This window comes from Musa acuminata, chromosome BXJ2-6 (assembly GCF_036884655.1).
Source record: "Musa acuminata AAA Group cultivar baxijiao chromosome BXJ2-6, Cavendish_Baxijiao_AAA, whole genome shotgun sequence".
Taxonomy (NCBI): domain Eukaryota; kingdom Viridiplantae; phylum Streptophyta; class Magnoliopsida; order Zingiberales; family Musaceae; genus Musa; species Musa acuminata.
The window spans coordinates 1,824,704-1,847,459 of record NC_088343.1 but is presented as its reverse complement, the minus strand read 5'-3'; the positions used below and the strand labels follow the sequence as shown (position 1 = coordinate 1,847,459).

Genomic DNA, 22,756 nt, shown 5'->3' with positions numbered 1-22,756 from the left:
ATCATAACCTCTACCAACCAACTGTATATCATAATGATTTATGAGTAATGAATGAAAACTAAAAAATTATAATATGATATCACTTATAATATTTTTCAATAGTTTTTATGATGTTTATAGTACCAGAATAAAAACACTGGAAACATTGTACTAATTTAAAATTGATGAGAAAATAAAGAAAATTGATGAGAAAATTTTTAAAAGATATTTTAAATTAAGGATATTTGTTGAGAAAAAAAAGTAAAATAGGGATATATCCATTAAGAAATACTTAAAATATAAATATTTGTTTAAAATACACTGTATATATTCAATATAAATATTTCTCTCTCTTGACAATAACTACTTCAAAGTACTAAAATATTTTATTTCTGGATAATGACAAAAGGATTCAAACATCAAAGCATAATAGTTGCACTGTTTCAGTTTGTGGCCTCTATAAATGATGAGGCTTCCTCCTCTGCAGCACAGCAGCATCTCATCTCATCTCCTACGAATTGCCGTGCCTGCACGCTCGATCGCAAGATAAATGGCCTTAAGGTTGAGCCCTTCTTGTTTCCTTCATGGCTGCGGTCCAAAGTCTTCCACTGTTGTGTTACTTCTCCCTTTTCCTTCCTCCTATAAACCCGGCCACTTTGCCATGCTTGCCGGGTGAGACTTGCTTTCCGGCAGACCTTGATTACCGATGACTACACTCGCTGTTGTCACTATTGTTGTTGCTGTTGTTGCAGGATCAACAAGAAGAAGAAGAAGAAGAAGAAGAAGACTGTTGTACGTGCCATTAGTCCGGAAAAGCTTGAGGTCGTTAAATCTATGGAGGGATGGATGGAGGATAACGTGTTGACGTTCCTGAAGCCGGTGGAGAGCTCATGGCAGCCTCAGGATTTCCTGCCGGATCCTTCGGGGGAAGGCTTCTTGGATGGGATAAAGGAGATCCGTGAGCGGGCGGCAGAGATCCCCGACGCGTACTATGTCTGCCTCGTCGGCAACATGATCACCGAAGAAGCTCTGCCCACTTACGAGAACGTCCTCAACACTTTCGACGGCACCCGGGACGAAACCGGGGCGAGCATGACGGCGTGGGCGAGGTGGACGAGGAAGTGGACGTCGGAAGAAAACCGCCACGGCGACGTCCTGAACAAGTACCTGTACTTGAGCGGGAGGTTGAACATGCGGCAGATCGAGAAGACGATACAGTACTTGATCGGATCGGGCATGGTAAGGGTTTGAGCCAAAAAGGCTACGTTGCACGCAGGGTGACGGGGTGGGTAGTAACCACTACTTGCTCTGTGTTTTGGACAGATGATAGAGGCAGACAACGATCCGTACCGTGGCTTCGTGTACACGTCCTTCCAAGAGAGGGCAACCTTCATCTCCCACGGAAACACAGCAAGGAAAGCCAAGGAGCACGGCGACGTGCTGCTGGCCAAGATCTGTGGGCTGATCGCCGCGGACGAGAAGCGCCACGAGATGGCGTACACGAAGATCGTGGAGAAGCTGTTCGAGGTCGATCCGGAGGCGACCATGTTGGCGTTGGCGGACATGATGAGGAAGAGGATCAAAATGCCTGCTCGGTTCATGTTCGATGGGCAGGAACGGGACATCTTCCGCCACTACTCCTCCGTCGCGCAGCGGCTCGGGGTGTATACCAGCAAGGACTACGGGGACGTGGTGGAGTTCTTCGTGGAGAGGTGGAAGGTTGGGGAAGTGACGGGGTTGTCGGGGGAGGGGAGACGGGCTCAGGACTACGTCTGCAGTCTGCCCAGCAGGCTTCGCAAGACGGAAGAGAGAGCTCAGGAACGGGCGGAGAAGAAGACCAGCATGGTGCCCTTCAGTTGGATCTTTAACAGAGAAGTCGAGATTTAAGAGTTGCACACTGCATGGTCTGTCACAATCTACACGGTCTGAGCAAAAACCATATATATCTATAGCTTATAGCTATGTTTGTGCTCATCTCTCTCTAACTCACATCCCTATCCCTCACCTGTTTTACTTCATGTGTTTCCATAATAATAACAACAATCGGATGATCAGTAAACTCGGAAATAATGCCAGACTCCCCATTCTAAATATATTAGGAATCATCGATTCTTGTATACAATTTTCCGCACAAGCACTACGATCCTCATGTTATCGACGAGCCATGGTTTGCTTGTCTCATAAAAGGAATCAGGACATACTGCTAATCGAGCTAAAAATTCTGCTTTGTAACAGTAACTCTCAAACGTCGTAGACCGATAATGTCACCAACCTGATGAAGCATAAGCCATGTTTGCATCAGGAAGAATTGGCATGCCCTTCAATTTTCGTGCATGGTTCCTCGGCTCACCATCACCGAAATCTCATGCCCTGTAAAAGCACATGAAGTGCATAGTTACGGTTGGTGAATTCGAAGGGATATAAACGGATGAATTAGAGGACAGGCGACATGAAGCTAAATACCTTGGCAGGGGAATAAGGCAATCGATCATATGTTTTGGCTAAACACAATGCTTTTGTTTTTGGTATATCCTTCTGTAGATTCTAGCACCTTCTAGCTCTGCATGTATCTCTCTTTCTGTTCGTATACCCATGGGGTTGTGCAGCACCCATCCTTGGGTGTCACATAAAAAATTGTTGTCGATGGTATCGACATGCTCGAATACATCCAAACGAGCATCAAACTGGTTCCTCATGTCGAATGCCAATTCAAGCACATCTGATTGCACAATGACCTACAAAAAGTGATAAGATTGCTATGTCGAAGCGCAAACAAGTTCAAAAAGCTTTGAAAAAAATAGAGGATTAACTCCCACATTTAAACGGAAACACTGGGAGCAGCCCAGCAATGAAAAAGTAAGCCAACAAATGAGATAGCAAAAAAAAAAAAACATAATTGTTCTTAAAGTTTGCAATATTCATGAGATATAATGTCTATCACCTTCTGACTTGATGCGATGGCAGGTTCTCTGTAATTATCAGCTTGTCACTTAACATAAAAAATGAAATTCACACTTTCAGATGTCCCATTTAGATTCTGCACAAAGGCAATCGTGCAGTTGACTTAGCTGATTGGGTCGGACGAGTTAGCAGGCTGCTTGTGATGCAGTGATCTGAAGGATGTGTTTTCTAAGGAGTTGTAGCATATCATATCCAATGATGATTTTGGATCTTTTTGGTATGTAAGGGTTCACTGCCTTCACATCCCTCCTCCACTATCCTCCCGAAAAATTAAAAAAAAAATTATTGTTAAGCTACCTGAAAAATGAAGAGGGTTCTGAAAATTAAAATTACGTGAAATTTGTAACTGCATCAAAATTTATTTGACTTGTCATCTTGTGGTGAATACAGACATCAGAAGCCAATGAAGTACCTTCCGGTCAATAACTTCACCAGAATAGTTAGGTAGAACTAGCAAAATTACATGGACATACCATTGGTGTTTAAAAAGTCAGTCATTTAACAAGCTGATTGATAACAAAGAAAACAAATAAATTCTCTTATTTCATCAACCTTTTTGGTTCTTAAGGTGATGCTTTACCCTTGAAGAGTAATCAGCAAGGCCAACTTTTTAGGAAAAAATTGACCTAGCTATGATTTTTCTGAAAGTGCTTAACTTTAACAATGGAAGGAAAAAGAAAGATGTTCTGCTTATCCCTGGTATAAGTCAGCACACCTTCAATTCAATAATTTGGAAGAAAATTTTGATTTTTATATATCCGTGCCGGCTATGTATTTCGAACTCAAATAGAATAGAAGCGCAAGTTAAGCGAGCCATACCTGCCCTCCAATGCTCAACCTTTTTGAGATGGAATCAACTAAGCTCGCCTGTACAACTCTTCTTTTGTGATGCCTTTTCTTGAAATGAGGGTCCGGGCACTGCAAGATCGAATGAAGGCATAAGCTCTCAATCAAACCCAAAATTTGGTCATATTCAAGACAAAGAAACAACTGCATTATGCAAAAAAGAAAAACCTGTCTCACTTCAAACTAGTGACAGAGAGCCTGAGTTTGCAGTATCAAGAATAATCTCCCTGTTAAATTCTAAAATGGGAAAACTAACTTAGGTAAAGCTCACCAGAATGGAGACCAGCATAAGAGGTCCAGGATAGGTGGAAACCAGTGGCTCGAAGGATACAGTGGCATTGGCAAACATAAAATGACTGCTCAAAAAATGAACATCTTTTAGTTCCACAGGTAGCTTACAATCCTTCATTTGAATGATGTGCGAGCGAGCAGGTGATTTTATACACAAGAGCTCACATGTTTGCAAGACCCAATTCTTCGACCCAGAACTGTGACCGCTCCACTAGCTACATTAACAGCAAAAAGACCATATTACTACGGAAGAATCAGATGAAGATAGCTTAAGCAGTAGCATTTAGAACCTTTTGACGTATCTCCAGACCCAGATAATTTCTTCTTTCGGGGCAATTTTTAGCAAGCCAGATAAGGAATCTACCACTGCCTGCAAGGATTCATCGTCATCATCATTAGAAACTTTTGGGAATCAGAAATACTCGTAATTTTTTCACATCAAACGGGAAGCAACAAGCAAAGACCATGGCATCTTATTATATGAGGAGGAAAACGAAACAGATATAGTGACCATGCCATTTATTCTCACAGAGAACGACTTCATACCACTACCAATATCCACCATCAACGGGAGCGACGGATCCCTGAAAACTTCCTTCCATACCGGAATCTCCACTGGTGTCTGTGATTCACCCCATAATAAAAAACAGAAAGAAAGATAATAAAGGAGAAACAAAGAACTCGGACGTGAAGATTTGACAGATGGAGTGATCAACACTCACAGCGAAAGAAGAACTGAGGGGATTCACATGTTGTCGAATCCGAATGTGACCTAACTGCCATAGAAGAACGGAATGTTCCATTAAGAGGAAAACGCAAATAGAGGAGGGAAAAGAGAGCCTGGAATAGGAAGGGGAATTGGGATACATTAGGAGCGGCGCCGTAGAAATTCTTGAGGTTGAGGTCAGCGTACTCCACCTCAACCACGTCGGGGCTCCGCTGCGCCGCACTCGTCGACCTCCTCCTCGTCCACCCATTCGTCGTGCCCTCCTTGGGCTCTTCGAACCAGAATTTCCTGCAACAGCGTCGGAGGTGAAGGGTAGGGGCGATGCGAAGAAACGGGGAGGAAGCCATGGCCGAAGCCGCCGATCCCAAGGCATGTGCAGCGCACCAGCCGCCGCCGGTACACCCGAAGACCAGCATCGTTGATCGGTTTATCCTTTCCCCTCAAGGCTTGGGAATACGAGTTCGGGTTTAGGGTTTTTGGATTTAGGATTCGGGTTTCATGTCCACAATTCGTTGTATAGCATTTAGAATTTAGAATTTAGGAATTGCTAGAGTTTAGTGTTTGAGAGTTTTAGATTTAAGGTTTATTAGGTTTAGGTATTAAGGTATTGATTTCAGGATTTAAATTTTAAAGTTAGGCTTTAGCATTTGAAATAGGGTTTGGGGTATAGGTTTTTTATTAAAGTCCATTCACGGATGGATAGTCCTTTTCATCTTATTATACCCAAATACTAGGAAAATGCTAAATGTCATGATATGAGCTTGATGGGTTAACTAACCCATAAACTTCGTTTGATCTAAACCACTAATCAAAATACTAAAACTGAAATTGATAATAATATGCTTATCAAATCTTTTGGATAGGTCTTGTATGTTTCGACATGATTTGAAGGTAAATAACGATTGAATCAACTAGCATCAACTCAGGACACACACAGATGCAGAAGGATCTTAATTGACTCTTAACTCAACATCTAACTCGAACAAATAAAATCCAACTTAACAAGTTTTTTATGTTTCAAGATTTAGGAATTTTGATTTAGAATTACATTACATGAATTTTAAACAGTGAGAATTCAATTAACATGATGTTACATATATACACAAATTTTATCAGAAATCTAAAAGAAATGTTGAAGGTGATCATATGTTTACATATTGAAGAATTATAAACTGTATGCGTTTAAAGTCAAAATGTTTATAGAATATACTTAATATTATTATTTTTTGCTATACATATGTTCATTTTCATGATATACTATTGTAACTTGTATTTATTAAATTGATTTATTAATCTTTTTTAGTTTGACTCGTTTTATACATGAGCTTTAACTCAACTTATTTATTATAATAAATAAATTACAGACGAGTCAAGCCTAAACCAAGTTAAGACTTATAATAAGTCAAATCAAACTCGAATATTCTTTCAATCTCGTGTCAGGGTTTATTTAGTTGGCTCATCATTTACATTTACAAGATTACTTGTTCAACACGAGAGCAAATCCTATAGGGAGCGCGATGCATTCTCTATCCCCTCTTTCCTCTTCCTGTTTGATCTGTATCATCGTATTTTTATTTTGGTCACAATTACATATACATTACCTCCAGCGACAACGACACTCCAAATTTAAATACAGCATATTTGTTAATACCATAATAGATATGTTAACATTTTAGTCCACAATTAGTGAACTAAAAAGATGATGCTAAAATATAAAATAACTATTGACCGATAGTAATTACATAACCAGAGTATATATGTAAAAATTAAAATACCTAAAGAAAAATATTATATATATATAACGATTCCGAGATCGTTTGAGAAAGTTATAATGATTTTAGTGCGACGGGGTCGAGCCGACGATGCGTATGACTCACGAAAGGGCTTCGCCCATCCCATCGTCGGTTGCAACGTGCACTTAGGCGACGAACGATATAAGTAGCACGAGTACGCTCATACCAACATTAAAGCATTGGATCTTATCAAAATTCTGAAGTAAAGTGTGCTTGGGAGAGAGTCCTTGTGTTGCACTTCTTTTTTACGTCCGAGCGACGAAAACATCTGCTGTAGACCTTTGAGGAAATGGTTTTCAGGCCTGAAATTTTTTGTGATCGCTTCATAGTCATCCACATGGGGCTCGGGGAGAGGTTTCCAGATTAGGGTCGCAATAGCAATTCCGAGATCGTTCGAGAGAGTTACAATGGTTTTAGATCGAGCCGATGATGTGCGTGACCCACGCAAGGGGTTCCGCCCATCCCATCGCTCCTTGCGACGTGCACTTAGGCGATGGATGACACTTACAATATAAATGCGATCATACTAGTAGTAAAATATCAAATTCCATTAGAACTTTGAAGTTAAGCGTGCTCAAGCGAGAATAGTTCTAGGATGGGTGACCCCTTTGGAAGTTCTCGTACTCTTTTTTGTGCCAACGAGACCCACGCAAGGGGCTCTGCCCATCCCATCGTCAAGCGTGCTTGGACGAGAGTAGTATTAGGATGGGTGATCCCTTGGGAAGTCTTGTCGTTGCACTCATTTTTACGCCTGAGCGAGGGGCTCGGGGAGAGGTTTCTGGATTGGGGTCATCGTAGATGGGTAATTCCTTGGGAAGTCCTATTGTTGCACTCATTTTTATGCTCGAGCAAGGGGCTCAGGGAGAGGTTTTCGGATTGGGGTCGTCGTAGTGATTCCGAGATTGTTCAAAAAAATTAGGCTCTTTGCCCATCCCATCGGACGACACAAACATCATGGATGCGATCGTACCAACACTAAAGCATTGGATCTCATCAGAATTATGAAATTAAACGTGTTTGGGCAAAAATAGTACTAGGATAGGTGAATAGTATTAGGATGGGTGATCTAGGGTCGGGAAATCTTTGTGTTGCACTCTTTTTTTTTTTTTTTTTTGTCGTGATGGGCTCAGAGGTTATATATATACATTATATATATGCAGAGATATTATGTTATATTAAAAATTGGTGAAAAAGGAACAGAGAAATCATCTTCACCTATTAACAACCCGCCTGTCATCGTTCCATCAGTAACCATCCTAGTGCTACCAGCAAATGGTCCTATAAAAGGACAGCAAAAGGGAAGGAGACGAAGGAAAGAGAACTAGTTCTTACCAGAATCTAATGAGAGGAGCAAGGCTTCGTCAAACCAGCAGCAGAGATTACTTAGCTCTTCCTCTCGGGGATATCATTCTTCCCGCTCTTGTTGCCCATTGTGGTGGGCCTGCGAATACAAGAAAGTCCCGAAGATGGCGATAGCAGACCCCAAGGCGTTCAATGGCCTAATGGGATTCCTGAAGACCAAAACGGAGGCCACAATCACCACGACTCGCTTCATGGTGTTGCCGACAGAGAAGGTCAAGGGGCTGATTTCGTCGAGCGCCTGGTACGACGACTGGTTGTAGAGATGGTAAAAGATCCCGGACAAGAGCACCCAAAAGTAGAAGGTCCACGGGGTGGGAACCGCCACCAAGGCCCTGCGGAAGCCCTCCACCCACTGGGAGCCCTCGACGAAGATGGCGACGGGGAAGAGGTAGAGAAGGGAGACGATGCTGATCCAGCCGTAGAGGTTGAGACCGTTGACGTGCGTGAAGTCCTGCAGGCTCTTCTTGGAGTAGATGTTTCGGAACACGAAGCCGACGTTGCTGATGAGGGCGCCCCAGAGGCCCTGGGCGTCGAAGGAGACCTCGGTGACGGCGGCCAGGGAGCACCCGGCGACGATGGGGAGGACGGAGAGCCAGACCGGGAGGGGGTAGAGGCGGACGCCGAGGAGGGCAGAGAAGAGGACGGAGAAGACGGGCTCGGAGGCCTTGATAACGTGAGTGAAGGAGACGGCGACTTTGGAGAAGGAGACGCAGGCGGAGATGTGGCCGACGGTGTGGAACAGGGCGGGGCCGAGGAGGGCGAGGAAGAAGCGGCGGCCGAGAGGGCGGGGAAAGGGCTGGAGGCCGGAGAGCCAGAGGGCGGACATCCAGAGGGAGCCGGCAAGGAGCTGGAAGGAGGCGAGGAGCCAGGGGTAAGGGAAGATGTTGAGCACCTTCTTGTTGTAGATGTTGAACACCACGTTCTGGAAGTACCAGAAGCCGAACACTATGGCCAGATTCAGTCTCGGATTGCTCTTCTTCTTGACACCGTCGCGGCTGCTCCTATCATGAGAGCTGGCGTCTTCCGATCCTCCTCCCGTTGGATCTTGCGACTGAGGAGCAGGTGAGGCATTCGGATCTCCATCCGGATCAGGGACGCCGGCGGCGGCGGCGGCTGCGGCAGCGACGGGCCTGAGACCTGCGGAGATTCTTTTGAGGCCGATCTGGAGGACGGATTGACGCACGGAGAAGCACAAGAAGGGGATTGTTTTACTTGGGAGGCCACAAATACTAGCTGCGTGGAATCTAATGGGAGCTACGTGCCTCAGGTGGTGGGTTTCTGTGTGGTAACGGTAGGAAGAACGAAGAGGAGATAACGATGGCGGAAGCAGAGCGTGTACGGAGGAGATCATGGCGGTCGCTCGCTTCTCTCTTTACCCTTGGCGTCTGCAATGTGTCCCTCTACCTCCCTTGGCCTTTGCTCTGCTTCCGTCTCGATCGAAGTGAACCGCCGGGAGAACTCGGCCAGATATTATTGGGATTAGATGGAGAAACGGCCACTCGTAAAAATCACCGGGCCGCGGTGGCTCCCGTAGAGACGAAAGAGATTACTGATGTACACAGACACGGCACAGCGCTTGACATCACTAACATTTGATGGCTCATCGGACGGTCAGCAACTGCTGGGGACCAGTATCCGGACAGACCACAAACACAAGTGCACATTGACCGAACGAACCGGTCGAAGTCGCTCCGGTTCGATTCCGAATTCTGTTCCGGAAGTGGATGATAATGACGAGTCACTAGTGGACCGGGCTCCGCGAATCGTTTGCGTAACGATGGGCTAACGATGTGTTGGTCTTCGAGTCTGCGGAGTGGCCGGCATCACATTGGAGATAAAAGCGTCTATACCCCCAAAGCTAGCTGCGTATAACATATCGAATCATTATAATGTTTTGTTTTGTCTTCACCACTTATCAGCATCTGGTTGGGCCCAACCAAGTCCAACTAACCCCAAAACGAACATCGATTGTAGTCAGTTATACTGTTAGTTTACGAATTCAAATTGGAAATTCAAATCCTTCGATTACGAGCCCGCTCATATTCGACGTATAAATAGCTACCGCGACGATTTGGTTACCATTCCCCTCCGCGGGAGGAACGCGCGCCTCGTGTTGATGAGGAAGAGAGCGGCATCAGCATCGGCGGCAGCCAAATCTGTGACGAAGGGTAAGTCGACGGGGCACGACGCCTTCATCACTTCGCCCGATCCTTCCTCCAAACCCTACCATTTCGATCTCCCGTCGTTCCCTACTGCAACTGCCGCCTCCTCCTCCCTAAACACCACCCCTGCCTCCTACTTGCGCCACCCCCCATCACCTCCCCCTTCCGCCAAGGACAAGACCACCACCCTAGCCACCATCTCCGATCTTAAGGCCTTGGCCTCCTCCCGCATCGACTCCCTCAAGCGACACCTTGACCTATGTCGCTCCGACATCCTCAGGGACTTCGACGCTTCCAACACTCGCCTCTCCAAACGCTTCAAGGTACGAATCTTGTTACGTAGCTTTTCTTCTTTTGTCTAGATTGTCCGTGCTGGTATCATATGATTTAGTACTGGTTCTATCTTTTTCTGGCCCCTGATGTATTTAGAATGAGATTGATCTTTAGGGATTGCATGTTTCTTGATCTTGCCATTGATTACTGTCTAATTATCTTTAGGTTGCCCTGTTCTGTCGATGAACTGTCTGGATCTCATGCAAACAGGAGATTCCTCTGTGATATCTTTGTTCGTTTCTTCTGTGGCTGACGATAGTGTGGATCAGACACTGTTGTTGGTGTCAGCAATACGTGATTTGGAAATTCATGAAATATGTACTAGAGGAATTTGTTTTAAGTATTAATCTTCCAATGGTTTTATACTCACCTATGGGTGATGCATGATCTCTTGTTGTTATTGTAAGTTCATTTTCCTTTACCTGACTAAACTTGCATAATGTTATTGTCCTTATTTTCTAGTGTAGATAGTCTAGTTTGGTCCGGTATCCTATGGTTGATGCTATTGATGATCACTCTCTGGTTCTTCCGTGTATCTACATGTTGAGTCGGATATTCTTGTCTTTCTTACTTGAATCCTGATGTGGTACCAAGATGTTTGTGTTTGGAGACATTATGTTTGTTGGTCTTGCTATTTTCTTAGTCTAATATTTTCATGTCACCCTCTACCAATGTTTTTCTGCCTAGACATTGTGTATCTGAAGGGTGATTCTTGTGGTTCCTTTGCTATTTTTATATATGGCATATCTGGCCATATAGACTGCCGATGGCATCAGTAGTGAGTGGGTTGTCTAGACATTCCAGAATAATCAGTAGAAGAACTATTTGTGAATCTAGATTTTCCAGTAAGTTTATCATGATCTACAGGTGTTTCCTGAAGACCTTAGTTTGTCGTAGCTGTAAAAGCTTGATCAAACACAATCATAATTTGTGGAAATATTTTAAATGGAATGACAATTCTTTTATCTTGAACCAAATTCTTGTCTTCATTGTTTCATATAAAGAGATTTAATATGTACACTTTCTTTATTCTTAATGAAGGAAAAATATCTCAATAAGATTTAATTGGACTGCCACTTATCCAAAAACTTAAGCTCATAAGAAAGGGCCCAACTTATAAACTCTAATGTCTGTCTCATGTCCAAGATGACTCGACACACAAATCTAAGTGTAAGGGTGATTAAACAATGGGTGAATTAAAAGGGATGGAGCTAGTGTTCATACTCATGCTTCCACTGGATCCTTGATAAAATTTTAGTTGAGTTACTGCTTATCCTGAATTCTTAAGATTGCAGGAAATTTCCCTACCTATCTATGGACCCTTAACAAAATCTGAATCTACAGACACATGTTTTAAGCTTTTTTGCCAAGCTATAGCTTGATTAAGTCAGGTAACATGCAGTCTCTGTAGTTTAGACATATAAATGCTTGCAGAATCCTTTATTTAGTCTCGTCCTTCAAGCTTAAGTTTAGAAGAAAGATTAGACACAAGTAACAGGCACAAAAATTCTCTGGATTACGTGACATATTGCAATTTTGTACTGGAATTGATCCTTTACTGTTTAGGTGAGCTACCGTTTTACAGGATCTCACTAGAAATTCATGTGATAATATTTTTCTGAAGCCATTTTTTATAGATATAATCACTTCTTTCAATACTCTAAATTTATTCACTTTATAGTGACATATTTTGAAGGATGTTTTGAGCTTCAAACTTTTAGTAACTAAATTGATACTTGTCTCTAGATAATTACATTCAGACAAGAAACAACGTTTTAGTGGCAATTCTTTATCCCTTTCTAATTTGTAGACTGTATTAGCTTCTTAGAATTATTTGGATTCGCATGATATCTTAATTATGTATTTGTTCTTATTGCTCTCTCTCTGTAGATCCAAACAAAAGCTTGCCTGCAATTAACAGAGGAAGCAGAAAAGGACTATAAGAAGATTGCTGATAGGATTAGTGAACATACAGAAACAATAAAGGTGCCATGATGTCCTCTCAGCTCTTTCATCATTTCTCCTTCCCAACATAAGTATCTTGATCTAATGTTGTTTTCTCAGGCCTCATATGCAGAAGTTATCAGCGAAGCTCATTCCACAGCCTCTCGTGGTACATAATAGTTCCTAATGCCAAAATTTTGGTCTAGTTTGCTCTTCTTTTTGTAAGGAGGATTGGAAATTGCACAATAAATTTGATGCTAAAAACAATCAGATATGTAAATATTGGCTCATCGTCAGAGTTAGCAGTGCTTAATTATTGAGGAGGAATTACATTAATTAGAATGTCATGTCTTAGTTATTCTGCGGCACTGAATTTGTAAGATATATAGCTTTTGACCAGTTCAACGTCGTTGGTAGGTTAGCAAAGAGAAACTCCCATGCTGCATTTTTTTTTTCAATTTAAATCCGATCAAAGAAGGTACAATTTGCATCAAGTTTGAGTGCTTCATCTTAGTTTCTGTTGCTCTTATTTTCCATCTTTTCTATGACTTTGTCAGTTTGTAAGGTTTCCATCCCTGAGCTGATACAATCGATGGAGAAAGCTATTGAAGGATTGCGTAGTCGTTATAAGATTCCAGCAACTCCAATTTAATCAAATCTCAAAGTTTGCTTTGAGATTTTTCTGGGTATGCGCAGCTATTTACTGTTTGCTTGTTCTCAAAATGATATAGAATCAAGAATTACTAATTATAGCTTCGTGATGATGAATAGTTCAAGTTCTTTTCGGTCTAAATTTCTTGTATTGCCAATCACTACTACATTGCCAAGTTCTCCCTAAGATCACAAACTTTTATGCCTCTTATATGTTTACTGTTTACTTGTTCTCGAAGCGACTTACCTATTCTGTTTTCTTCCCATACCCATTTTCCTCAGTTCCACATGCTAGCATACTTCCACATCAATCTTTACCGACACAATGTGTATATTTCAGGTTGCATTCTCAATCGCTGGATGGTTTGAAGGCCACTTTATGATTCGTGTGAATAAAAGATTTCAAAACCACTAACGGAGAAGTGTGATCACTGTTACGTGTAGCAGCTAGGTTTCTAGCTTGAGACTACTCTATGTTACATACGATCAGTAATCTTGTCATCCTTTGTTTTGGCACCAGAATGATTGATGCCTTATCTCAGTTGTTTCGACTGAAATCCCTCGAGGGTTCAGATTTGACATTTCAGCAGATTTAATAGTTAGACACTTTAAATATCTATCGATATGTAATTATATATTACTTCACATACTTGGATTTTATTAACAACGTGATTATTGTATTTAAAAAATTTATATTAAGATTTTTATAATTTTAAAAATAAAATAAAATAATTTTATTTGTTCTAACGTTATTAGCTGTATTGATTAAAAAAGCATAGCACGTGATATCGTGTGTTAGATTGATAAAAAAAATATTTTTTTTATTTTTTTTATTTTTAATGTATAAAATATTAAAATTATTTTTTTATTAGAAAAATTATTGAAAATAAAAAGAATATTAAAATTATCTTTTTGTTCGATGATGTCATATGTTATATTTTTCGTCAATACAATGAATGACATTAGGATAAATAAAATTATTTATTTTATTTTTAAAATTATATGAACCTTACTATAAATTTTTAAATATAAAAAAATAATACTAATATGATCCAAATACAAAACTAATATGTAATTCGCCCTATGAGCCACTCCACACAAGCAGCCAAGTTCAGTCAGACAGTAAGATACAAGAAAAAAAAACGTATTTGTTGAACTTAATTGCTATTAAAAATTCGATAATACCGAATGGATTTTCCATTTTAATTACTGTTATAACATATCTGTTTTAATGATAATTTGCGTGTCGGATAAGTACACTTTGACAAGTATCGATTGATTGACGTCGTATAGAGGTTAGGTTGGGGAATCAAAGAGGCGAACTTGGCTCCTCCGGCCCACCTGTGTGTGCGTCCATCATGTTTCCAAAATAGTGCAGGGTTTTTGAGTGGCGTCTTCAAGATCCGTGCCTACTGTGCGTCAAGAGCCGGGCGAACCCCTTCTGTCTCGTTCCCCGGCGTCGCATGCGCTCAACAGCAGCCGAAGAAGAGAAGAGCAAATGCTGGGTGGCGTCTCGAGGCGTTGGGTCGCTTCCGCGGTTCGATCCGCCGGCGCTGGTTACCGCCGGATCCTTGCGCCGGTCTGCAGTTCCACCTCCTCGCCCCCTTCGTCACCATCCTTCGTCCTCCGTCCGCCGGTGAGAAAATATATGTTTTCTAAGACAGAATATACACTTTCCCTCTCTCTCTCTCTCTCTCTCTCTACCTCTTTTTTCTGTTCTTCGTCTTCTGTATTTTCCCATTTAAATTTCTTTCCACTAGTAAATTAATGGGTGTAGTTTATCCTGATGATGATGCACAACCTTGTACTTGTCGAACTACGATGGGGCACGTACACAAGATATAGAATGTTGTGATTTATGCTTTACCTTCTTACGAGTTTCTTGACTGCACTCGGACGAGCCGTAGTGCCTGCGAGTTGCTTGTGGAAATGGTGATGTAAACTTGGATGCTTTAGGGTGGCAAAAGAACAGATGAATCGGTCTGAACTGCTCTTTCAATTTTATCCTTAGGCAGAGAAAAGAAGAGGTCTAATAGAAAATGCAATCTTGAGCAAGCCACATCTGAATTCCTTGGTTTGGTCCTGATCAGATTAGATCTACTCCGAAAGAGTCAAATAATAAGGTACGTAAAAAAAGGCATATATATTTTTTCATCTTTCATGGATGCTATTGTGAATCTGTGATGCCAGTTCCAGTGACAGCAGGCAGTCTAGGCTGCGATGACTGAACATAAGAACTGATATATAGGAAATAGTATTTGAGAAAAAGAGAATATAATGCAGCAAAATTTAAGGATAGAAGAATAGGAGCATTGAACACAACATCAAAAGATTAAGAAAAAAGGAGAAGATGTGGAAAAAACCAACATAGAGTGACCTTAGGCCTTGTCAAAAAAATTGTGGAACAGTGGTATACTACTTTTAAGAAAATAGAAAGAACTTATTCACACTTAATAATGAGTAAGTAGAAAATTCTCTGGAGAAATGCCAGAGCTCAATCACATAGAACAACCTCTAAACCACCCATGTAGGCTCTTAAGTTGATTCAGAAGCACTACACCTACAGTTTTTTTCCTCTTGCACCTTCACATTCCAACAAGTGATTCTATTTCTGGGATTAATGATGGATGTCTTTCAGGGGTGATGGTTCCTGTTTATACAATTGTATAATAGATATATACAAGAAATGCACTCATAGGCCTTATGCTTAATTGTCATTATTTTGTTGAATTTTCACAAGATTTAGGAGTTCAAATTTCAGATATTTGATTTATTATTTTGTTATTGTAGGCAAACAAGCTTGACGCTCATGGGGAGTTGATAATAACTCATAATGGAATATTCAAGCCTTGGATTAATGGAAATAAATATTTCTTAAGGTGCATGACAACAGTGGGCAACCCTGAGGTATCTTCTGGACAGGAGAGTTCTGTTGCCTCACCTGAAACTGACCAGCCTCATCGCATCAAATTCAAAAGGCTTGACAAAACTGCTAAGCACATAATGAATGTAAGCATAGTGCAGTAGATGCCAAATTTTTAATGATATGCCTTATCTGATAGGTGGGCACCTGGTGCACTGATAAGCGGGTACCCTGTGCACTGGGCTGCCCTTTTTATCTCTCTGATAAGTTTGCTTATGTTGTCCGTCTCAATAGTTTGAGAGATAAGTGTTGTGTTATTATGGTTATTGATATGTAATAGTTCTTTCTGACACATGCAGATTTTAGATAAAGAAGCAGTGGATAAAGTGCGAGATGAGAGAGATATTCCTGACATAAGACCTGGGTATATTATCCAGCTAAAAGTGGTATGACAGTTTTTGTGTTTTATTATAAATCTCTTCCTCTCTCTATTTTCCTTTGCGATTCATGATATCAACAGGAGGTGCCTGAAAACAAGCGTCGAATTTCAAGTATGAAAGGCATTGTCATAGCAAGGCGAAATGCAGGTCTGAATACCACATTCAGGCTGCGAAGGCTAGTATCTGGTGTTGGGGTTGAATCTGTTTTCCCATTGTAAGGTTTTTTTGTTTTTTGGAAGAGCCTTATTCTATGTTTTAGACATTGATACGTGCGATCTAAATTTGCCATATTTTCAGCTTTTATTATCTTCTGCTGAATGTTCCTCTTTAATTTATCTTTTTGATTGAATGAAATGAACATATTCTGTTAATGTAACCTTAGTGTATAAGTTGTTGACACTATTATCATGGTCATTCAATTCTTGTTCCATCTATTGAATGGGTCAGAACATACATGTAAAGAGAGACATATTGAGTTGCTATTTGAGTGATCATGCACTGATTTTTGACCATCGATTAGAAATCTCATGAATACTAATAACCTTCTTTAATGTCAAGTATAAAGAAATAGAACTTAGAAAAGAATCGAGTTTTAAAACAAACACATCTTGTCAAGAATGATATGATATCCAACATCAGAATCTGGATGGCTTTTGCTTCTTTTCGTAATAAAAGAAACAATGGGAGGAATGTCAATATTTAACATTTTAATTTCTTCATCATTTTATACATAGAAAAACACTGGGGATCTTGACAGATATTGAATACAGTGTATTGTGTGGGGTTTGTTATATGTGCAGTATTTGTACTTGAGGATCCATTTGATGTGATTTTGTTGCATAAAAAATCTCTGGTGCTTATCGTTAGATATTCCTGTCTTAAGATTTCCAATTTGTGGACTACAAGTGTTATTTTACATTGTTCAATGGACTGCTAATAAGAGGAGGTCAACATAAAAAAGGTGGTCCATTTCACCAGGCTTCCCACCAATGCTGGACCTAGGGAGGTTAACGAAAACAGCCTTATCCTTGTAAGCAGGGTGGCTCTGCTTGTAACTAGAGCTCTAGATAACTAAATCATAAAGTAAAATCTTACCATGTGAATCAAGAAAATGAGATGGCCGCCAAGACAAGGTATATACTCTCTATTCTGGTGTTGTTCCTCTTGGTTTGCCCTTGTCCTTGTGGAGCAATGGTTTTCTTTTTTTTTTGTCAACATCATGTGAATCAACAATCAGATTGTTAATGCATGCTTGGGTATAGGATATTGGATGGTGCAATTGGTATGAGAAGTATGTTCTGTTGGGGATTTATATGTTCTTTCTTCCCATATCTTGTATTGACCTGATTTTAACATAGGTTAAAGCAATATGATAGTAGCAGGAAGAAACCAATGTTCAGAGATATAAAAAAGGCTGTAACGCACTCAAATTTGAAAAGTCATATTTGGCACTTGCAATTAACTTTTATTCTAAATTTATTTTGAAAAATCAATATTTTTTTAATAATGTTATATGTTTATTGTTTATTTTGTCTCAAAACAAAAAAGGTCGAAATGCAGGAACCATGTTTCCATCCTTGCTCAGGATTAGGAGGCTGTTGTAGCTTTGTACTGTGATGTAATTTTATATTCTTTGACCTCACTATAGGGAAACTTGTATATGCTTTTCCTGTCACCTTGAAATGTATTGGTTTTTATTCAGTTCTTACATTGTGTTTGCCATTTTGTTGCAGATACTCGCCTAATATAAAGGAAATAAAAGTAGTAGACAAGAAGAAAGTGAGAAGGGCAAAGCTTTACTACCTCAGGGATAGGATGAATCCATTAAAAAAATGATGATATTTTTTGTCATCTTTTGCATTTTGTTCTTTTGACAGTTCCATGGTTCTTATAGTCATGATTTTATGAATTCCATAATCAGTAGCTGAGGAGTCTGTCTTCCTGATGCACATTCAGGGCTGTTTCTCTTATCAATGCTGTTTCTCTCTTATCAATTCCGAAACATTATCTTGCGACTCACCTATAAACTTTTGTTTCTGATATCTATGGAATAATGCCTTTTTCATTATACAACATTTTTCTTGAGGAGGAGGCAAGGCTTTCATTCTTATAGCGTGCATTTTTAACTATTTAGTAATTTGATGTATATGCATTAAGTGAACTGTCAAATTGACTTGTTGAAACTTCAACTGGCCTATGGTAACAGGGACTTGAAGATCAACTTCCAAGAGGTACCGGAGAGGTATGCCTCCAAACTTGTGTTCCATCTTCTTACTTATTTTACTCTTTGCGGGTGGGTGGTGCCAGTTGCACTCTTTTAGATATATGGTGCATGCATAACGTGATGGAATGTATTCATGCCAGACTTAGACATAGATTCATGGAAAATATATAGTTTTTTTTAGAGGTTTAAAGGTAGATCTTACCGTTAGTCTATACAGGTAAATTTACTCACGATCCCAGCTCGACAATGAGAAGCGAAGCGGGACTTGGATGACATGACAGTCACCTAGGCTTAGTAACAACGGTTAGCTTAGAAGGAAATATTTTACTCATATTATAGGATGTCTTTTTTTGAGTTTAGCCTTCTATAAAAGTTTATTAATTTATTGTTACTCAGGTAAATTATTGTTTATTGTGATTTAGGTAAGTTATTATTCAATTTACCTTTCATCTATATCCTAACTTCAACGTCGGAGTGATCGATCGTGCTCCTCATTCAATACTGATCTTTGGTAAGCTAGAATGAGATCATAAACCCTTTGGTTGGATCTGGGACATCTCTTTTAGTTGTAAACCCGACTTGGTGATCATGAATTCGTTGCCTTAAGTCGGTTAGGAGCGGAGTCCACCGCCAACTAACCACGAAGCTCGGCAAGATTGCCCGTCGCCGTGTCTGGCGCACACGATCCGGCCGACTTCAAAGGACCGAGTCAGCCCCACATGACAAGGGGCACCGCTAGATTTCGTCATCCCTGACGAACGCCCCCCAACCAGTGGCCGAGTCGAATGCGTGCACTGGTTGAGTCCTAAAAGAAGGGAATCTCGTGCCTTCCACGCTCCGTAACCAAACCAAGCCTTCCGACTTTGGTACGTGGTCAACCGTGGCGGTGGGGGATGTAGCCTGGGCCTTCACGGCATCATCAAGGTGAGTGGAATCCTTGCCTTCCTCCCCAAGAAAAAAAAATTACTTTTTTTTAGATTGTATTTGTCATCCATGACGTAACCATATCAGGAGTCTCTCGTCTTCTTGTTGAACGATCGTTGACCACTGATTTAGGTTGTTAGTGTAAACAACTTTATGCCGTGGTCTCGGGGTTGACGCGATTTGGTTCGGGGTCTGAATGATGGGGATCTTACGCGACGTCCCTCGAGATCTCCCGGTGGCCGATTGCGGTCCGGTCGGGTCGTCGCATCAGGAGGAAAGCTTTGCCGCAGTGCCGGGAAGTGGCGACCTCGTTCTTGCACCTGCACACAGGTCGGGTCGGAAGCTCGGCCCGACCCTTCTGACGATCAAGTCAGTGGATACGGAGGGGATTTTGGATGAAGAAGTCCCCTCTTCGCTTAGAACTCGAGGATTATTTATAAGTAGGTTTAGTGTTACCTGATGTGCCTACTCGCAGGAGCAAGATCATACCTATGGCGTCTGGCATTGCTGTTGGCGTTGCGTGGGGAATTGAACTGCCGCATGGCATGGGCGAGCCTCGATCGTCGTTCTCTTTTGCCTCGGCCAAGCGTGTTGGGTCAAATGACGATGAAGTCGTTGTCTGAGAGCGGGTGACGTCAGTGCACATCACGTCGGCATTATTGCCACGTAAGTTTTGGGCAAAGTGTCGTTCAGGCGTAGCTGACGTCGTGGCGCGTCATGTCGCCGTTATTATCCTCATCAGAGTCAAATTCGCTTCGTGTAAGCTTACCGAAACATCATCCTCTGTTGGGAAGCTCTTATGCAGATGGAAAGGGAGGTCAAACCATGGAAAGCGTGGTGGTCAAACAGGGATCTACATGAGGGTTTAAAATTCGCTGCTGGTAGTACAACCGCCCCGTTATCGTACAATTCGTGCTTCAGCAAAGCAACGTATTCAATCTCGCCAGCTCAAATTATCTCTCGATTCTTAACCCACCCTGGATTGAGTTTGACCTTTTCTCCCTCCCTATATATACGCCACCACTCTTAGATTCCTCTCCTCACATCACGATCACAGTGCCTCCACAATAGTAATATACGCACCAGTTCGTTCCCACGAGCCATGAATCGTAGGGTGGCAGCAGCGGCGCTGAGACAGCTCGGTCCACGCCTCTTCTCCACCGCAGCGATCTCCCGCTCAGCTGCCGGAGGGACCTGGGAGCCAACGTTAGGCGTTTCACCGTTGGCCCTGAGTAGGTTCCTCAGCACTGCGGCGTCGATCGGCGGGGAGGGGGCGGACGAACGAGCCGGCGCCATAGCTTCCGCCAGTACGAAGAGGGAGGAGAAGGCGTTGGCGAGCTACTGGGGGGTGGCGCCTCCGAGGCTCTTCAAGGAGGACGGCACGGAGTGGCGATGGACTTGCTTCAAGGTTGGTCATCATCTACTTCCTCTCTCTCTCTCTCTCTCATCTGTCTTAGCGTCGACATGTTGATGAACAGCCGTGGGATACGTACTCGTCCAACGTCTCGATTGACCTGCATAAGCATCACGTCCCGACGACGTGGGGAGATAAGTGTGCTCGTTGGCTCGTCAAGTCGCTCCGCGTCCCGACCGACATCTTCTTTCAGGTAAGGAGAGAAGGCTTTGTTGCTTCTCTATGATTCATCTCCTCCGCTCCAATCTCATATCTATATGAAAGTAATGAGTTGTTGCCGCAGAGGAGGTATGGCTGCCGTGCCATGATGCTGGAGACGGTGGCGGCGGTGCCAGGGATGGTGGGCGGAATGCTGCTCCACCTCCGCTCCCTCCGCCACTTCGAGCACAGCGGTGGATGGATCAGGGCGCTGCTGGAGGAGGCGGAGAACGAGCGGATGCACCTGATGACCTTCATGGAGGTGTCGCAGCCGCGGTGGTACGAGCGGGCGCTGGTGTTCGCAGTGCAGGGCGTCTTCTTCAACGCCTACTTCGCGGCCTACCTGCTCTCCCCCAAGCTCGCCCACCGCATGGTCGGATACCTGGAGGAGGAGGCCATCCACTCCTACACCGAGTTCCTCAAGGACCTGGAGGCCGGCAAGATCGAAAACGTCCCCGCCCCCGCCATCGCCATCGACTACTGGCGCCTGCCCGCCGACGCCACGCTCAAGGACGTGGTCACCGTCGTCCGCGCCGACGAGGCGCACCACCGCGACGTCAACCACTTCGCATCTGTACGTATCAGCCTTCTATCTATGTGTTGCGCGCATTAGCTCCTTCTCTTATCCGTGTTGGTGCATCGGCAGGACATCCATTACCAGGGGCATGCGCTGAGGGAGCTCCCGGCTCCGGTCGGGTACCACTGATTTGGTTGTTCATCGGAGAAGGGAAGGGATACCACGGAATCTCGCCATCGCGTAATCAAGTGGTAGGAATAAAGCAGCTGTGTGTGGTCGTGATATCTAACCAAGCAGAACTGTAGTGACTTGGATTGTACATACAAGTGCAAGTTTGATTGCTATTTACTTTTGTTTCCTTTTTGTCGGTGATGCAGTGCCAAATTTGGTATATGTAATTTGGTCGATTAACGTACGATCGCAGCTTTGCTTATGTTTCATCACCTTTGCCTTACCATCGCCATCCCATTCCGTTGTGCTCACGATGGCAACGACACAGAGGCGACGAACAATGGAGGTAGACACATACACATCCCATTGCGTTGTGCTAGGTCATCTGTGCTACCAACGAACGATGGAGATAGCCACAGAGGGAGAGAGAGAGAGAGAGAGAGAGAGAGAGATACCGACTTTAATCGAAGAGAAGAAGTCTAGCAAACCTGTCTATGGTGTTTCTCTTCGAGAGGATAACGAACAACGATGGAGCAGATATTTCGAGCCAAATAGACGACAGCCATTCTCCTCTTCCGTGGAGAAATGCTAGTGTTAGGGTATAGCAGAGGAGTTCATTATTTCCGATGCTCATTTTAGCATTTATAATTTTATTTTATTTTATTTAAAATTTTAAATTATCTCTTTTATAAATATATATAAATATTTTTTTTTCTTCATTCTCCTTTTTCTTTCCTTCTCATATTCATCTTCTTTTCTTTTGTAATCATCTTTTATTCTACTTCTTTTTTCTTCTCCTAAAATATCAAAATATTTTTTAGGATCATCACCTCCGTCCCATCACCCTCACCTTTTATTTTATTTTATTTAAATTTTAAATTATCTCTTTTATAAATATATATAATTTTTTTTTTCATTCTCTTTTTTCTTTCCTCCTCCTATTCGTCTTCTTTTCT

General features: G+C 42.2%; 6 protein-coding genes and 1 pseudogene across 8 annotated transcripts; 5 read left to right on the top strand and 2 right to left on the bottom strand.

Moving 5' to 3' along the window:
• Positions 1–482: 482 nt before the first annotated feature.
• On the top strand, positions 483–1,988 carry LOC103986750 (stearoyl-[acyl-carrier-protein] 9-desaturase, chloroplastic-like). Its single transcript, XM_018827030.2, has 3 exons — positions 483–651; positions 732–1,218; positions 1,303–1,988. Exons 1-3 carry the CDS (start codon positions 530–532, stop codon positions 1,864–1,866), a joined length of 1,173 nt encoding a protein of 390 aa, XP_018682575.2. The 5' UTR covers positions 483–529; the 3' UTR covers positions 1,867–1,988.
• A 58-nt stretch (positions 1,989–2,046) lies between these two features.
• Positions 2,047–5,294, bottom strand: LOC135614190 (uncharacterized). 3 transcript variants are annotated; one of them, XM_065111270.1, is made up of 9 exons: positions 4,945–5,290; positions 4,800–4,853; positions 4,624–4,699; positions 4,368–4,447; positions 4,243–4,292; positions 4,058–4,142; positions 3,760–3,858; positions 2,443–2,714; positions 2,047–2,349 (listed from the first exon to the last, which is right to left on the bottom strand). In XM_065111270.1, the coding sequence occupies exons 1-8, from the start codon at positions 5,218–5,220 to the stop codon at positions 2,481–2,483; spliced, it is 954 nt and encodes a 317-aa protein (XP_064967342.1). In that variant the 5' UTR covers positions 5,221–5,290; the 3' UTR covers positions 2,047–2,349; positions 2,443–2,480. The 3 variants fall into 3 exon arrangements, 2 of the variants coding, with proteins under 2 accessions (XP_064967342.1, XP_064967343.1); XM_065111271.1 differs by having other exon boundaries at positions 4,800–4,917; positions 4,996–5,109; XR_010487449.1 differs by lacking the exon at positions 2,047–2,349 and adding an exon at positions 2,921–3,194 and having other exon boundaries at positions 2,555–2,714; positions 4,945–5,294.
• Positions 5,295–7,110: 1,816 nt separating this feature from the next.
• On the top strand, positions 7,111–7,228 carry LOC135616018 (5S ribosomal RNA; annotated as a pseudogene).
• A 555-nt stretch (positions 7,229–7,783) lies between these two features.
• LOC135614188 (xylulose 5-phosphate/phosphate translocator, chloroplastic-like) lies at positions 7,784–9,455 on the bottom strand. Its single transcript, XM_065111267.1, is given in 2 exon segments — positions 7,784–8,034; positions 8,036–9,455. Coding segments are annotated over 2 exon segments (1,329 nt in total). The 5' UTR covers positions 9,311–9,455; the 3' UTR covers positions 7,784–7,980.
• A 417-nt stretch (positions 9,456–9,872) lies between these two features.
• On the top strand, positions 9,873–13,050 carry LOC135614189 (uncharacterized). The gene is made up of 4 exons (XM_065111268.1): positions 9,873–10,444; positions 12,345–12,440; positions 12,519–12,567; positions 12,956–13,050. The coding sequence occupies exons 1-4, from the start codon at positions 10,076–10,078 to the stop codon at positions 13,048–13,050; spliced, it is 609 nt and encodes a 202-aa protein (XP_064967340.1). The 5' UTR covers positions 9,873–10,075.
• A 1,303-nt stretch (positions 13,051–14,353) lies between these two features.
• On the top strand, positions 14,354–18,396 carry LOC135614187 (large ribosomal subunit protein bL19cy-like). Its single transcript, XM_065111266.1, has 5 exons — positions 14,354–14,685; positions 15,840–16,058; positions 16,272–16,358; positions 16,433–16,566; positions 18,086–18,396. The coding sequence occupies exons 1-5, from the start codon at positions 14,548–14,550 to the stop codon at positions 18,186–18,188; spliced, it is 681 nt and encodes a 226-aa protein (XP_064967338.1). The 5' UTR covers positions 14,354–14,547; the 3' UTR covers positions 18,189–18,396.
• Positions 18,397–20,529: 2,133 nt separating this feature from the next.
• LOC135614186 (ubiquinol oxidase 2, mitochondrial-like) lies at positions 20,530–22,069 on the top strand. The gene is made up of 4 exons (XM_065111265.1): positions 20,530–20,908; positions 20,979–21,107; positions 21,198–21,686; positions 21,759–22,069. Exons 1-4 carry the CDS (start codon positions 20,603–20,605, stop codon positions 21,816–21,818), a joined length of 984 nt encoding a protein of 327 aa, XP_064967337.1. The 5' UTR covers positions 20,530–20,602; the 3' UTR covers positions 21,819–22,069.
• Positions 22,070–22,756: the final 687 nt, after the last annotated feature.